The sequence below is a fragment of the Periophthalmus magnuspinnatus genome, chromosome 24 (genome assembly GCF_009829125.3).
Source record: "Periophthalmus magnuspinnatus isolate fPerMag1 chromosome 24, fPerMag1.2.pri, whole genome shotgun sequence".
NCBI lineage: Eukaryota > Metazoa > Chordata > Actinopteri > Gobiiformes > Gobiidae > Periophthalmus > Periophthalmus magnuspinnatus.
The window spans coordinates 17,107,469-17,125,487 of record NC_047149.1 but is presented as its reverse complement, the minus strand read 5'-3'; the positions used below and the strand labels follow the sequence as shown (position 1 = coordinate 17,125,487).

At 38.5% G+C, this 18,019-nt stretch overlaps 1 protein-coding gene across 1 annotated transcript; it reads right to left on the bottom strand.

Annotated features, from left to right (window-relative positions):
* Window positions 1-3,883: 3,883 nt before the first annotated feature.
* ehd3 (EH-domain containing 3) lies at window positions 3,884-17,532 on the bottom strand. Its single transcript, XM_033990757.2, has 8 exons — window positions 16,582-17,532; window positions 13,509-13,685; window positions 12,108-12,205; window positions 8,386-8,527; window positions 8,208-8,307; window positions 7,735-7,905; window positions 6,236-6,400; window positions 3,884-5,687 (listed from the first exon to the last, which is right to left on the bottom strand). Exons 1-8 carry the CDS (start codon window positions 16,806-16,808, stop codon window positions 5,160-5,162), a joined length of 1,608 nt encoding a protein of 535 aa, XP_033846648.1. The 5' UTR covers window positions 16,809-17,532; the 3' UTR covers window positions 3,884-5,159.
* Between the last annotated feature and the right edge of the window lie 487 nt (window positions 17,533-18,019).

The following is an 18,019-nucleotide window of genomic DNA, read 5'->3' as shown; positions in this document are numbered from 1 at the left end:
AGATTCTAAACATGTACATTCTCCATACACTAAAGTAAATTAAATGCACCTCTATAATATAGCCATAATACTGACATGTTTGTATAATATATCCAAAATATTATGATCCTCAAATAGCCCCCAATAATCTGCGTGTGAATGAGTGAGCAGAGGTCAAGGTGGGACACAGAGGAAGCAGCAGACATGAACCCCACTTCCTGTGAGAGCTTCTTCCAGTGTTTGTAAATGTGCTTTAGTTACAGTCTGAGGGGATGAGGCCACACTAGCATCCTGTCACACTCACACGCACATGCACACTTACAATAACCCATAATCCATGTGGAAACCTCCTGATAATGTAGTAATGTGGAGTATGTACATGCAGATGGGTTAAGCAATAGATTTCATGATGTTTGGTGAAATGGAATCAATCACTGATAAACTATTTGCTATGCATTTTATAAATATGTCTACATCTATTGAGATAAATAAGATTCATATCATTCAAACAAGAATGATGTAAACTATACATTTTCATGGACATATTTTGCATTTTGACCGCTATCCAGTCATTAGCTTATGTCAGGGGTGTCCAAACTATGGCCCGGGGGCCAAATGCGGCCCTCAGACCAATTTTTATTGGCCTTCAGTTGAACTGGCCCAATTGATCATAATCAGTACTTTTTATGGCAAATTTGAGTAATCCTACCAATATAACCTAAATAACATCACATTGCATTTGCATTGTCATACAAACCTAATATTATATTTCAAGCCTTATTTAAAGTTTGAAGTCAAAACTGTTAAAAGCACCATCTGCATTATTGACTGTATTCACCACTGGTCTGTCGCCATTTGTGTAGAATATTTTTCAAGATATGGCCCTCAGTGAAGAGTTTGTGCCCTGCTTTATAAGATCACAAAATCTTAACAGCTAAACACTTTTACTTTTTACTCTTTAAATGCACTTTTAAACAGGTACTTTAATACTTTTACTCAAGTAAAAGTATTAAAGTACCTGTTTAAAAGTGCATCTTTTGGAATTTTACTTTTACTTCAGAATTCACCATTGTCCTTCATAATAGTGACCAGTTATACGGCAACATGTAAGTCAGGTTTGGACTGTAAAACAATAAAACACAAATAACAGATATTTAAAATATTTTGAGTTTTATTTTGTCTTAATACAGGGGTCAAAGGTCATCTTTGGAGCTGCCTTAACGCTGGTAATGCCAGGGCCCCTCCTCTGCTCCTCCACTCGTCATTAGTCGAGCAGGTCGCTGTGCCCTTTGCTTCAGAGCAGATTCGAGTTTCATCTACTCCTTTTTTAGGGAGCTCACCTCCTCCTTGGACGACTGCAGCTGTGAGGTCGTGCGTTCACCTTTCTGGACAACTCGTTTGTCAGTAGCATCTCCAGTAGCGTTGATGCTTGTTTTGTTGTCCATTGTTGGTGGGGTTTTGTCGTCCCTCTGCTCTTTGGCCCTGGTTTTGCCGCTCGTGCTCTGGACTGTCCCTTCACGGCTGCAGGCCTCTAGATCAGTCCAGTCCCGTTGTTTCAGGGCAGCAATCTCAGTGTCCTGTTCTTTAAGTGTCCTGCTCATCGCCTCCATGTTCCTCTTTGCAAAGGTCAGTTCTTGTGTGAGCTGTGTGTTGTCCCTCAGTGCACTGTGAAAATGCTGTCTGATATTGTTGTGTAAACTGGTGACTCTATCCAGCTCTTTCTCTTTCTTCTGGAGCTTGCCCTTGACTTTATACAACTCCATTTGTGCTGTAACACTGTTGGTGTTGTGAAGCTCCTGTTTCAGACGCATGTTCTCATGTCCTGCGCTGATGTACAGGTTTCTCAGCTGTTTATGAGCACTGATGTGGGAAACCATCTCCTTCTCTTTCTCTTGGAGCAACGCAGTGACTTTTTCCAACTCCAAGTCTGCCGTGTTTGGTTTTGCTGGGACCTTTTTCACCCCCATCATCTCCTGCAATGACTTGAGATGCTTGATCCTTCTCTGCCGATGGGCCTCAGTCTCTTGTTGCAGTTCTTCGTCCTTCTTTTAGAGGGCATCAGTGAGGTTTTGGATCTCCAAGCCTTTCTCTTGGTCAATCCCCTCCTGAGTCTTGAGCCTGAGATCCAGTGATCGGTTCATTTGGACCTGATTTGCGAGCTCAGCCCTCGTTTGCTCCAACTCTTGGCGGAGCGCCCTGACCAGAGCGCTCTTGTCCAGGGGTACCTCGTCCAGGGGTACCTCATCCAGGGGTACCTCGTCCACTGGTACCTCGTCCACTGGTACCTCGTCCAGGGGTGCCTGGGCCAGACTTCTATCCTCTCGGTGTGAGGAGTCCTGGATGGTAGGAGACTCCAGTTGGGTCTCCTCTGGCTCTTGATTGTCCCCTATTGTTTTGGGACAGAGCAGAGCCTCCTAGGCTGAAGTCATAGAGGTGAGTGTCGTCCTCAGACGTGTACAGGTACCAAGGATTCATGGTGAAAGTGGTGGAGCGATCGTTTTCTGCGTGTGCATCCATCGGTGTCTGAGAAGTTATGAGCCAAATCTGTGAGTTACTTTATAACAAAACCTCTGATTCTTGAGAGAAGGAGAAGAAGACAGAGAAAGAAGGAGACAGGACAGAGAGACAGAAAGAGAGAGACAGAGAGAGAAGGAGAAGATGAGGAGGAAAGAAATAGATGCAAAAGGCAGGACAACTTCAAATTACCCAAAGAACTGAGGAACATCAAGGAATCTGACAACGAGGAGATAATCCCAAAGAATCATATTTTTACGGGCTTTAGCGAGCTTCCATGTCACCTGAAGAAGAGCGATGGGGATCTGGAATCTTATATGGAAAGAGTCATGAACCAACACAAAAAGCCAGAGAAGAAGATGAAAAAGAAGTAGCCACGATCGGGCTCACTAGCTTTTTTGTTTAAATACTGAAACCCCTCACACTGAGACTGAGCCATGTTTCAGTCCTGGTTTAAACTTGGTTTAGTCTGAGTTTGGATCTTGATTAATCCTATACTTTAAACCTTAACTGGACTAAAGCAGGACTAAACAAGGTCTAAGATGGACTAAAGCAGGACTAGCACAATGACGTGACTTGACTTAAACAACAGCTAACGCATTTAAAAATCAAACATGTTATTAATCACCAATTAAAAATGAGTGACTAATAAAATTTAGCAACAAAATGGCATTTAACCAACATTGCTCATAGATCTTGAGGTTTCTGAGTCTGAAGAGGCCTGAGGATCCCTTCAGGTGGATGTGCAGATGTTGGTGCAGAAGCAAACCAATGACACGATGAGAAGAAGAGAGACAGGAGGAGCCAGGACTGTGGAGCTTGCTCACACATCCACAAGAAACATCTAATAAATAAACGTTTGAGCTGCAGATACTTGTTGTACTGGTGGTTTGATTTAGAGTTACACAGTTTAGAGAAGAATTGACAAAAAGACTGAAATCTGAACTGACAAACTAATACAAGAATCACATTTCAGAACATGTTTTTACACATCTAAACTACAGGGTTAGCAGCTTTTTACACAGAATAAGACCCCATGGAGACACAGGGAGGGCATCTGACACACAGGGACATTTCACAACATGTTTGTATAAAGAAAGTGATGCCATAAGGCCTAGTTACAGGTCAGATCTGTGGAGAGTAAGTGGAGTGGAGATGATAGTAAGAATGCAAGTATTTTAAGCAGTTAAAAAACTTGTAATCGCATAAATGAAAGATAGCAAGACAAGTTTAATGCCATACTGTGAGACAACCCAGGTAAAGCAATAAGGAAACCAGCAAGTGGTGCATCCAATTATAAAAGTTACAGATTGCAGTTTTTAATGCACTGTATGGATATCCAGTTCAGATTAGTCCTAAATGTGAAATATACATATAGACACATACTGGCTTACGGATACAACATTTATTACATGTTTACATATTTATACATTCAACTCAAAGGCAAGATACATTATGTAGTGTGACTCAATCAAACACATTAACATTGTGACATAAATACCATACATATAATGGAGTAATGATTCTCAAAGGGTCAGTTAGTGAAAGCATCCCAGAAAGATAAGGGAGTTTTAATATAATTTCTTTGTTTTACTTGAAGTGAGATGTTGGAAAAAATATATAGAAATAATGCACTGTAAGTAAGTAATATATTGAAAACCCCTTAGACCAGTTGAGAACCACAGAGCACAATATGACGTGACAACATCCAAACTTTAAGATTTGCTGATACAGTACACTACTCATTAAAATATTATCACAATTAAGACAATAATCACAGTCATTCTTAAAGCATTTTAATGAGATGTGTTTTCCTTCACTGGCTACAGAAACAATAGTCTCTCTCATATTGATTCCCATGACCATATCTTTCAAATAGTTGTCAGTAAAGTTAAAATACAATACATACATTATTGTACACTATTGTTCATTTTATGTCTTGATCATTTTACAAATGTTGTGAGCCATAATGCTGTTTGTATTGTTCACATTGTCTTTCCAGTAGTTCATTTCAGTCCAGTGTTGATTTACGTATATGTATTTCCAAGTAAAATCTAGTACATCTTTAACTCTCTTTCTTTAAGTCGAACATAAGGTCAAATGGTAAAATAAACTAGATCTAAAAGGCACCCTGTGAAGTTGTTGTCGCGGCTACACTACAGTTTATATTATTTAACAGTAATTACAGGCTTCTACATAATAAGTGTCTCACAGGGTAAACCTGGAAAAAAAAGTTTGAATGCAATTTTCATCTAAAAGAATTATACGTTTTCAAAGTAAAATGTGTTAATAATTGTTGAGTATCTAAACTGTTGTGCTACATAGACTTATATGATTTTAATCTAATGGAACAGACTGTGGCCAAGTTTTTTACAGGTAACTATCTGTATTTCAGAAAAGAAATTAGAAAATTTAAAGTATTTCTGCTGTTGGAAACACCTTGCCTAGCCTAAGGAGATTTCAGATAGATTTTAACTAAGCTGTGTTTTAATACAGAATGAATACAGTTAAACTAAAAAGAAAATTCCAAAATGTCCAAGTCACTTCATCTTACAGTTTTACAGTTTTTTGTGATTAGTTCGACAAGATTACTTCTGAAACTGTTGTGAGTACAGTTGGGCACTGACAGTCCTTTGAAGCTAATCCTCTATAATGTAGTATAGAATCTACTCCTGGATTTTCCTCTTGGATGGGGGAACCAAATGTGCAGGCAGCTCCAGGGGCAGTTCATGTCCCTCTAATTTCACTTTAATAAGATGGTTAGCCAGAGCAAACTCCTCATCATCCAACATCCCGTCTTTATCAATATCTGCAAGCTTCCAGATTTTTCCTAGTACTGTATTGGGTAGTTTGGACTTTACCATTTCCTTCTTGGCATTGGCTCCGGTGACCTTCCCATTCACAGGAGACAGGGTGTAGAAAATCTCATCATAAGCTGGTTTGTCACGGGCCACTACCCACTCAGCTTCATCGATGCCCTCTCCTGCCCCCTCTCCGTACCCATGGCCAAACGGACCATCCAAAGTACCGTCGAAAGCCCCTCCCTTGACCACGGGGTTGGGTTTCTGGTTTTCCTCTTGGCGGACCAGCACCATGAGGCTGGCGATATCGCTAGCTAGCATGTCATCCACTGCCTCCAGGAGCTTGGGCTTCAAAGGCTGGAACTTGGTGAGGTCCTGAGCTTGAAGTTGGTCCTGAACAAAGAGAGAAATTCAGAGAAAGTCAAATTATGATCAGAACAAATTATCATATGGTCACTATATATTTTTGAAATATGCAGCAGTGACCATGCACAATACTTACTAAAACTAAATTTTGCACTCATTTTCTATTACGCATTTTTAGGGCTACTTTCTAAGATTTGAGTTGTGTACTTACAATAGTTGTGATCTAAGAAGAATAGCATATTTTGTTTCAAGTTGCATATCACATAATAGCAAATAACTACAGAGATACTGTATAGCCTGGTATTTTATGCTGGGTACATATATGCAGCTTTCTGTTTATAAGTACCGTGTGTATGGGGGATAGATGAAAATGTGACATTTACAGAGTACTCGAGCATTGAATGCGCATGCATTGTTCAAACATGCACGAATGAATAAAAATACTTTTAAGTACTACTTTTTTAAATTAATGATGAGCCAAAATCATTATAACATGGTTAAAAGTCATATAAGTCGATTTTACAATATCATACTATTAACAATAACACAGTACAAAGTCCCTTATACATAACTACCTGCATCTTCTTGAGACTGGGAAAGTCTCCAGGTGAGATCTGGTGCTCCCTTTCTATGCGTTTGTAGATGTCTCCCAGACTGGCAATCAGCTCTTTCTTTTTGTTTTCTTTTCCAAATACAGAAGGCATTTCTTTCTTCAATGAGCTGATGATGTAGGCATGGACCTGTAATTAAAGAATGAATTCATGATAAACCATTTAAGGCATTTGGCTCAGAAATTATGCAATCCAGCTGTTACCAATATAAATTGAATTACTTTAGACTGATCATTGCAACCAATATGTGTGGCTTAAACTAAAATAAATAAGAAAAATAGTTATGAAAAAAGTAAGTATCAAGTCATTTATAATGAATTAGGTCAGAGTCTTGTCTCATCTGGACCTAATCTTGGGTTGTGTCTTCTGGGATTTGTGCTCTGTTCCACCCAAAACATCAGTGCTTAGAGGATTATGCAATGTACATATAATATATATATATATATATATGTAATAATAAAATTGAACGGCCATTTTATGATTATTTATTGAATTATTATTATTTTTTCATAGATTGCTCACACATGTACTAAATTAAAAATAATATTAAAATAAAAGTAACTTCCCCCTGTTATCATAGGAATGTTTTTCTTTTATAGTTTTGGATTGTCCCAGGTGTTATCTCTGTTTTGAAGCACACGTTCCCTCAGTTGTCACACAGGAAAAGTCTATTCACATCACACTTGTTTGTTAAGTTTATCTGAGTGGCCCTCATTTGCTTCTCACGTCTCCTTGAACCAGGCTGATTTCCTCAACAAATACAAACCAGGAAGTCCTCCATCCAGGAAGAACAAGCACATATGTCAGAATCTATTAGTGATTTGACAGTGACGTGCTTTCTGTCAAGGTTAGCAGCTGGACTGGGTGTGGGTGGGATAAGAGATGAGTGGGAATAAATAGGAAATCAACACCTTTGGAGGTCGAAATATTACCAAGAATCAAATAATATCGTGCACCTGTGTCTCCAGGGAAGTGAATGCTGAAAAGTTGTCAACATGTAGGAGTGAAATTTCCAGACCGTGACATCAAAATGTTGCTGTTACCAACTGGTCAGACATAAACTATGGTTACCAATAATACAGATAAAGTACCGGTATGTGCTCGTGCAACATATACATGAGGTAGATAGCTATTTTATGTTGGGTACATATATTTAGCTTTTTGTTTATAAGTGCCATTTTGAGTGCTTTTTCACCATTAACAATTCCCATGGCAAAAAAAATGTATGCATACATATTGCCATTGTATTCATATTACTCATTTTAAGCGATAACACATGCAACTGGGATAAGGGATGGATCTGTCAAATTGTAGCTGACATAACATTTTTTCTAGTACTTAACATCAGTTTTTAATAGAGGCCTGAGGGATTGTTCATAAACCTCCCACAATTGTTTCACAGTTGTCCCTCAAACTTAATATTTTCCTAACATGACTTAACTGCACTATGAGATTGCACTTGCCTTGGCTAGTCTTGCCCTCTTGATCAGATCATTGAGTTTTCTGAGGGCTGCGTTTCTCGGTAAAGACTGTATGTCCTTGAAAAGGTCCTGCTCCTCGGCCTCAAACAGCTTTCTGTTATCAGGTATGAGGAGGGGGTGGGACCAGAAGGAACCAATGTAGACACGGACCACCTGTCGGACACAAAGCACAATCAGACTAATCAGGCAAAGAGAAAAGCCAATAAAAAGTTAATCAAATAAAACATAGTTACACTGCTAAATATGCAGAATATCTACACAAATAAAAATCTGTTTAATGCAGAACTATGTAAAATTTAGTAATTTTCAACATGTATCTTTAATGTTTCAGTCTAAATTATGTATCCATGGTGTACACATTTTCTTTTGCTTTAGTTAACAATGTAAAGGTGCAAACAATATTAGTTTTTTCTTAATTGTAGCCATTTTATGTCATGTGAAAGTGGTGATCTTACTTCAGGAGTGTTGACTATTTTCCCCAGAGACCACATTAGAGCTCCATACACTCTCATAAGCTGTTGAGTCTCAATCTGGTCAGCCTTGTTCAGCACAACTCTGACAAAACAAATGCACAAAGTTACATTTTGGTAATACATTAAATATAAAATTAAGTTAAGTTTTTCTATACTTTACCTTATTTTATCTTCGTGGTTCTTCAGGGCCCTTATCACCTCAGAAAACTCATCAGAAATATCGAGCTTGTGAGCATCAAACAGCAAAATGATCCTGTCCACTCTCTCTGCAAACCACTCCAGCACTGCAGCAAAGTCATAGCCTGCAAACAGGAAGAAATACATATAATTAGTCCTACAATGTGAAATATAACAAGATTTTTGGGTTAAGAAAAGCACAAAACTCATAGGTCAGTTGTTTCTTTTTGCAATAAACAAACAAAAGCTTTGTACTTTCTACTCTGTTGCAATTTTCCCTAGAGCAATGACTCCAGGTCACCATGACAACGCCCATATTAGAACATGTTGAGAGAAAAGTATATCTGATTCCACACTGTTATTGTACAAAAAAACGTAATGAAATATTTAGCAAAGAAAAGCATATTAGCAGATTTAGTAGACACCATTTAGTTAAGAAAATATTACGCAGCGAATAAATACTTTGGCTTAGCTGATAAAGATGTCCAGGCTCAAATGAATGGACCAGATATTAGAACATGGGTTATTGGGTGCATGAAGGGATAATGTGGTAAACTGTAATTTGATCTCATTGCACAGATTGTCCCCGCAGTTCAAGGACAGCACTTGCTCCTACCTGAAGACATTCCACAAGATATGAGACAGAAACAATGGACAATTATGTGTACAAGTGTACAAGTTAAAACCAATAGATTATATTATGCTATCTTATCGTCTTATTGTAATATTTTCAATACAATACAAAACCAATGATGGCTTCTGAGAACAGGTCATCAAAGTATGATGGACAACAAATATTGTGGTGGATTTCTGGATTTTTCACAATCCTGAATCAAAATGTAAAAAGAACATTGTGTTATTTCGTTATGTAGCTATTTTCTTGCCATCATTTTGGATATGCCAGGCAAGTTATGTATGTCTAAAAATCTGAAATTTATTATTGTAGTTTGTCAGGTTGATTTCTGAATAAATACATCAACGTAACATCCATCAACTTCTTGATACAAACACTTAAATGAAGCAGGGGTGTGCTGGGGGTATGGGGTCTGGGGCCCTTTCTAAGGGCTGTCCGATCTTTGTATGACCATAAGACAATGAGATTGACAGGCAATTCGGTGCAGTGTCAACAGACTGTTGTGGTGAAGAGGGAGCTGACTCCAAAGGCAAAGCTCTCAATTTACCAATCTACATTCCTACCCTCACCTATGGTCATGAGCTTTGAGTAATCACTGATAGGACAAGATCACAGATACATGTGATTGGAATGTGTTTCCTATGCAGAGTAGCTGGACACTCCTTTAGAGATAGGATGAGGAGCTCAGTGGCTCGGGCATCTGTTCTGGATGCCTGCTGGATGCCTCCTTGGAGAGATGTTCCGGGCACATTCCACCAGGAGGAGGCCCTGGGGAACCCCAGGACGTGCTGGAGGGACTATCACTCGGCTGGCCTGGGTACACCTAGTGATCCCCCCGGAAGAGCTGGAGGAAGTGTGTGTGGAAAGGGAAGTCTGGACCTCCCTGCTCAAACAGCTGCCTCCGCAACCCGGCCCGGAAAAAAATGGATGGATGTTTGCATCTAAATGATAGATTACTGCTCTGAGCATTAGGTCATAAGAGTAGCTTTATGTTGTTAGTGTTAAGTTATTGTAGTGCAAATGGATTGCTGTTCCATTTGACCATAACACAATTACCACCACACTGCTTCACTGCATAGAAGGATTACACATGTAGTATAATGTACAGAAATACAAGGTTACATAGAGGACAAAGCACACACTACTACAACTGGGAGATACCTTGACAACATGAATTTAAGTGGATCTTTCTTCACATAGGCCACTCTTGTTCACATGTCTGGGCTGGGTCACTGCTAAGACAGCTAAAACATTATCCCTTCCCAAGAGCCTGTGCAACCCAGTCCATCTGTCAGTACTATTTTAATGCAGAAAATACGACTAAACTATGCAATATTTACGTAAGCAGCATTGTGTATTCCCAAAACATGTGACATGTGATCTGGTGAAGAAGAGGCCAAGTTTTCCATAAATTCTTCAAGATATCCAAGTCTTTTTGCTAGGCCTTTTTTTTTTTTTTTTTTGCAGAATCATTGAATACCTCCATATGGACATCTACGTAGAAAGCTATAGCATGAAAATTCTTCATCTGAAAATGTGAACACAAATTATGAAACAACATGTCAAATGAAAAAAGAATGATAGTTAATATCTAGGTATGTTAGTTTGTGGTACATAAACTTAACAGTGGACAAGGAAATTAACACGTTTGCCTAAAAATCTATGGGAATGTCATTCTGTTTCTACAATTCAAATAAAAGCTTGTATTTTCTTATAAACAAAACATGTTTGATTTGACAACATGACTTATAATTACAACAAAGGCAGTAAAGGTAAATATTTGAGAAACCTGATAGAAGTACAGCTTCTGCTTCTCAGATTTAAAGGTCTCCATAGAAATGTTATTGCTTTTCCTGGAATGTTACACTATATAGCATTAGACTTATAACTTGCACTTATGGCCCTTATTGGTGTCTACTTTTCTTTGTCATAGTCTAAAAAGAATATTAAAAAGTCTGCTTAAAGATACAAAAGAAACAGCACTGAATAATTTTACTTGTAATTCATATTATTCGAATAAGGATTGCTTGTGCCACAGTAGTCTCAGCTGAATCTTTGGGAAACACTGTGTGGTACTTGGGAGATGTTAAGTTTACAAAATCCCTGTACAGTTCCCTAAAAAAATGACGAACCCCAAACCACTGACTGCTTTAACGCTACAAATAAAGTGGTAAATGACTTTTCCAGACACTAAGTTGCAGACATGAAAACAACCCAGTGAAAGATGGTGTGTGAAAAGGGCAGTGGTACAAAAGGAAAAACAAAGGAAAGTAAGTAATAGCAGTTATTTAAACATCCCAGAGTTGTGCAGACTGTAAGTAGTTGTTATGGCAATACAAAGATTTCATTGGGGAATGCTGGCTATGAGACAAACTGTAGGAGTAAAGCAAGAAGGACCTTTGAGAACTTTGTAGAGGGCGGAAGAATTTTGAGAAGTAATCCAATTGTGATTGTTATGATTGTATTTGAATTGTGATTAGATTAAGATTAGTATGTTTACTAAATTGAAATAACCAGCGCACAGTAATATGAACTGCTAAACCAATCTAATAGAATCACATACATCTGAGAACATGTTTGTAGTGGTTTTTAGTTATTAGTACATACTGTCAGTGCCTAAATATCAATTAAATATTATACATTTTTAGGGTTCCTTGGCAATTAGCAACAGAAATGCAACTGTTTGTCCAAAAATTTTCCCAAGTCATTGAAGTTTTGAGTAAATGGATGTTATGCCAGTTTATGTGCAAAAGTCTCTAAAAAATTGTACACTGGCACATTGGTAGTGAAAATGCTAGAGGCTACATTTTTGCATTGCATCTACTTTAAACACATTGATTCCAAAAACACTGCATTATTTGTTGACATCTATATAGTAGCCCATAGGGATGTGGGCCTAGTATCTGCCTCTGTTTCCTGCTCTTTGAAAAGAATGAAGCATAATCCTCTTGAAAGTTCCAACCTAAAACAAACACATGGGGCAAATGCAAAGGAAACGCTGACAGAGTGGTTCAGACTGCAGTGGGACCGTCCTGTGACTGAATGAGTGTATTATATGGTGCATGTGTTACCTCGACTGATTCTCTGTTTCTCTCCCGACAGAATTCCTGGTGTGTCAATCACGCTGATACTTTCCAGAACGGGATTGGGCAGCTGTGCACAAACAAACCTGCAAGAAAAGAAAGAAGAGAGTTTAGAGTAGGGCTGCACAGTATGTCATTAATGTAGCAGTGTTGGCTGATGCAATAATCACAATCAATTAAATATATTGTCCCCTATCTTCATTGTGGGTAGTTCTGAGTTTTGAGCACTCCCAGAGCACAGCCGAATCAGGAAAGGGATTTTTACTTAAGAATTTACCAAACATTACAATACATACATAATATATTGTCCCAAATTGGCCTTAAATTTGTCTTTTTACTGTTTGACTAGAATAGATCACTGAATATTTTGTTTTAATGTAACTGAAATTTTTATGTTAAAATATATATATCAAAATATCGCTATAATATCGATATTGCCGCACTTAACAGCCATATTGCAATGTTTTACAGTATCGTGCAGTCGTACTTCAGAGAGACACCCTGCAGAAGTGTAAAATGCTCCAATAACAAGCTATCTCTTCACTTTCTATCCCCTCTCTGTACTAGCCCCCATGTGCTTTGCCCTTTCCAGCTGTCAAAATACTGACAGTTTAGTGGTTGTCCTCACATGTAAAGTCAGCAAACATGACAAGGCTGTAAAACAAAGAAATACATGTCCCTAAAGGATGACTATGCACCTAGTTCTTTTTTTTTTCTTTATTCTTTCAATACAAATGGGACCATTAAGTTTGACCAGAGCAGGAAGTAGAGAGAAATTCAATCAGACAGGAATGTAGAGCTGTGGTGCCGATTCTCGCTTGAACTACTCTTTTAGACTTTTTATCATTGTGTGTCTAGTTTGACTGAAAAATATGCCTTATAAAATATGACTTGGCTGCATGTAATTCTACCATACAAGGTTTCCTTGTCCCATGGCTCTCAGTGAGTTGGTCAAATGGTCTATAAGAATATCTGGTATAAAGTACAATTTGACTATATTATATTCTATTTGTCTCATTGCTGATTTAAAAAAAAAAAAAAAAATATTGGCTCATTTGTCTCATATGAAGTGATACCATCTGTTAGATTATTAGTGGACAACAGCATGAATATGTGAGCATTCAAGCCTACTTTTCTTTTTACTAAAGATTAGGAATTAAGACTATTTACAGAAGGGGATTTATGAATTTAGTGGTGCTATCATGTTCAGCCACCAAATGTGCCACTATATTAAACAACTATAATAATAGAGAATGTGGATTGGATAGATGATGTCACAGACCTTCAATTTCCTCAAAAAGTGGATTTTCTTGACTATTAATATAAAATATTTTTGTAGACTCAATCTGTTTTTGTAAATTGTATATATGTGTGTAGTACTGTATGCACCTGTTGAGGAATGCGTTGCCAAATGCATTGAGTTTCCTGAAGGGCTTCTTGGGGTCGACCACTAAAGCGTTGCCAGGGATGACGCCCTCAGTGTCGCCGTGCATCACCGCGATAAAAGAGTCTGTGGTGGGTTCAGGGCCGATCCGCATTCCCGGAAAATCCTGCTCCAACAAGTATCTGTACGAGCGATAGGGATATGTAGCATTAAGCAAAACAAGAGATTACCCAGCAAACAGGACATGCAATAATGATTTTTAGGTATGCAACAACATGTTTATGGTTTTGTTGACAGTTTGGTACAACTACTTGCACTTTCACTTTATAAGCTTATTATAGGTGGTTCCTATATCAACTTGATTGCTTTGAAAATACAACATGCCACAAGATTTATATTTTGTATTAAAGGTGCACAATGAATAACTTTTCTGGTAGAGTGTTTGCCACATTCTTGTCTCTCCATGGAGATGTCAGTCTTCCCTGGAGAGAAGCAGTTTATGCCACCAAGTGGACTTACAGGTCAGGTCTGTGGACAGGTACTTCCTCTCACAGTGAGAATGCATTTTCAAGGTATTTTTGAGCAATAAAATACAATATAGATAAATGTAATTTATACTGTGAAACTTTCCAGACAAAACAATGACACCTCCGTGGAGACGTCCCACAAGAAAAGTTATAAGTGCGCCTTTATTTGTAATAGTTCAATTTTACCATGCAAGCTAATGAAACGGATTTTGCTTTTCTTAAAATGACCTGAAAATGAAGAATTAAATTACAGAGTACTTTGCCAAAAACCTGCTCCAACAAACCTTTTTCCTATCTCATGCAGCCAACATATCAGATGGTATGAGTTATCAGCTAATCACCACAAACCATCTGCTGCTTTGGTAAGAATTTCACAATGATCATAACATAACTGTGACTGATTGGAGACTATCCCTTTCTAATTATCACGATTAATTACACAAGTCCAGTAACTTTGGTTAAAATAATAAAAGCCATTAAGATAAAACTCCTTGTGAAACTTTGACCCCATTTGTAACTGTGACTGGACAGCAGCTGACTGCTGACCTCATGTTGGGTGTGAGAGGTTGAACCCACAGTTGCAATTCACCAGCATTTGTACTATTATCAAATGAAGATTGGTGTTTTTGTGTACGCTTTCACCATCCTAACATTGTGACACGCACCATAAAAAAGGCTTAGGCAGAGACTAAACGAGCTGTAAATCTTGTTAGCGTCACAGAAGAATGTGTGTATACATTTTAACAGCAAACAGATGTAAGCACGATTCCCTGACAATATCTCCTACCCCAACCCTTGAGCACACACCTTCATGAGAGAGTGCAGTGCCTGGTAGAGCCATCACTACATACATACACACAGGCTAGGAGGGAGTTGGTCCACTGCCTATGTAAGCAATATATCAAATGCATGTTTTATATCATAGGCATAATAGTCCAAGACATGACAGCTCCTATAGGGTAGAGCCATGCAGCAAATTCTATACATTTATTACATCATATGGCCCCAGGAACAACCACAGTTTGCAGTTAGTCTGGTCAAACAAGAGCTATGTACAAAGAAGATTTAGTGTACAATGTATGGAACAGACAGATTATTTGGTATAGACAAAGGGAAGTAGCTTTAAGACCAAATAAATGTTATGTTAATAAGACGTAAGAAGTTCCCCCTAGACAGCTAAACTGCTAAGTCTTTTCAAAACCACAGACCACAACAAAACGCAATAGCAATTACGTTGGGAAACACTTAGGAGACTGTCCTACTGTTATAAACTTAAATCAGCTACTGTATTTTCGTTCTGTAAAAAGTGGACCAGCATACCATAATATTTTGTAAACTTAAGCCCTGATCATCTAGAGTTGGTTAGAGATAATAAATCGTAATAATAATATGCTCTATGTAAAACTGTATGCACGGGCAGATATGTTTTTTAAATGTTGACATTAACTTGTCGTAACGTGGTAATGCATGTTGTTTTCACTGAAGGGCATTTTACAGGACAAATCAATATATGGTAAGTAACTCAAAGGAAACATGATCAGTTAGAATACAATGAGAGACTTTATCGTCAACACATCAGACAGAACCATGACAATTCAATCACCATTCATTGTTGATTAGCTCAGATTAAATCATAGACCAGGTAGTTGAATTCTGTTAGGCATACATGGCCACTCCTGCTCTCCTCTGACACAGTTACTCAGCACTTTGAACATTCTGCACCCTCCTGCTACAATGCAAGGTCGGGCTGCTGACTAGAACTGTGCCAGACATTCAAAAATAACAGTAAGGATTGAAATTTACAAAACAACTTGAAAAATGGAGAAGATAACTGATGTTGGTGCTGTCAGATATTAGCAGGAAGTCAGCCATCCTCTTTAGCCTTTACGGGCCGAACCCTCTAATTGCCAACAGAGATATGGGAGAGGATGGCTGTTAGTAGCTGGCCTGCAGTTTCAAAGAGGCCAAGCATCCAGTTGCTAATGTGTCTGTCAGTGATGATGATCAGTTAGTGTGAAATCAACAGAAGGAAAGAAAAGGGGATAATTGGCATGAACTAGGGCTTTGAGAACATTTTAGTGACCCATAATAAGTAATCCCGCAAGGTTTTTTCTACTGTATTCTTGCAAACATTTACAAAAGTAGGACCAGTATTTTAAAACAATGTTGAAAGTAAGTAAGATTCTAAAACTAGATGCAAGTATAAAGTGATTATACTAATGAGATAAAATCATTCATAAAAAAATATTTGTGCTGCCAAATCTTCAAAACATCCATGCGAATCACATAAGTTAAATTGCCAGTGTGTGGTAATAAACTCTTTTCATGGATTTGATTTAACAGCTGTGGCTTGGGGCGTGCTGTGTTTACACATACTGCTTTTATTTGCAGGTTTTTGGCCAATTTTGTATCATGGTGAAGTCATCTCTCACACATGCAATTTCCTAAGTACTTCAACTTTGAAACAGACTTTGGGTGTGTCTCCCTGCCTCTCCTTCTGTCTTCTATCTTTCTGGTATCTCATTTGGGTTGAATGCAAATGTATGCTCACCGTATGAAGCTAGTTTTGCCTGTGGAGTACTGTCCCACCAGGAGGACCATGGGCTTGTTGTCAAAGTCAGCATCCTCCAGCGCAGGAGAGTGGAATTCGTGAAACTTGTAGCTCTCCTCCAGTGGTAGAAGCTTGGTTTTGTAGAGTTTCTTCAGTCCATCGCTGACAGTCTGGAAAACCTCTGGCTCCTTCTTCCTCCTGTCATCTGTGCCAAGCCAGCTGAACATGGCTACAGTTGAATTTTCTTAATTTCCTCTTAGAAATACTACTTGCTTTGTATTGGCAGGTGCTGAGTAAGCCGGTCTGCACTATAACACAACTATAGGCAGTCTAATGCAACTATTAAACGTGAATGAATGAGTGGATGTTGTAGTTGTGGCAATAAGAGCCAATAGTATATTATATTATGCTGATACTAATAAAACAGGATGTTGTAGGCTACTTCATTTAAATGCAACACATGCAGTCCATCAGTCCTCCATTGTCCAGGCCACAAAACACAGGCTATCATTCAAGGTGCAGCAAAGTCTAGCAGAAAGCATAAAGCAAAAGAATAATAAATGTAAAATTGTGCACGTCCAGCATCACGTTACCGCCTCAATATCCTCCAAAAGCGCACAGGAATCCCAAAAATGATGCACAAGGCTGCTGTCAGTGAGAAAGCTGGCACCGTTTTTGTTGAAAAGCTCCTCTAATGAAACAAACCTGCACGCCTCTTCTGTGCTTATGATAGTAGCTTTCTTCTCTAGACGCACTAATCGCTGTAAAGTCAAATATTTCAGCTATTATTGTGTGACCTATGTAGCAGCAGCTGATGCGCACCAGCTCAATTTAAATGCCGACTCGATGGAAACCCGAAACCCGGCGGAAGTGCCCAAAGCCTGGCTGTCCGCCCCGCCGTGGTCCCGCCCAGTGATGGGAGATGAAGCCGATCAGGAGGCCGCCATGACGGACACAGAGAGGAGAGAGGACCCGCGGCTGACAGAGCACAGCGCCCTCTGGTGGTTACAAGGGTAAAAGCATCCTCAGAGACACACTGGGAACACTTTGCAGAGGTAGGTCTAAAATGATTGATCTAAATAAATTTCCAATGTGATAAATGTGGAATCTTGCTATACAAAATTATAAGAACCTAAATCATTTTATTTTAATGACACTGAGATTGGTTACAGTATAAGAAAACCAATGTAAAAGTGTGGGCTGATCTCACACCAATAGATGTCGCTATAATCCCACTGCATACTGCTTTGTATCTAGACCTGTACTTTCACATGAATCAAATTGGATGAAGTTTATTTGAGTAGTTTGTGAAATGCCTCAGTTTTCCTGGTATGATCCATAGTAAAAGAAAAATATAAATGAAATATAAATATACATTTTTGAGTAGGCTTATGTCTTGTATTATCACTCAAAACAGCAAACACTCTTTAAAATGTGC

Coding starts and splice junctions, on each gene's coding strand:
- ehd3 (XM_033990757.2), bottom strand. CDS start 16,808: ATGTTCAGCTGGCTTGGCACAGATGACAGGAGGAAGAAGGAGCCAGAG. Junction 8,308..8,385: donor AACCACGAAGATAAAATAAG/GTAAAGTATAGA, acceptor TTGTTTTGTCAG/AGTTGTGCTGAACAAGGCTG. Junction 6,401..7,734: donor AGAGGGCAAGACTAGCCAAG/GCAAGTGCAATC, acceptor CTTTAATTACAG/GTCCATGCCTACATCATCAG.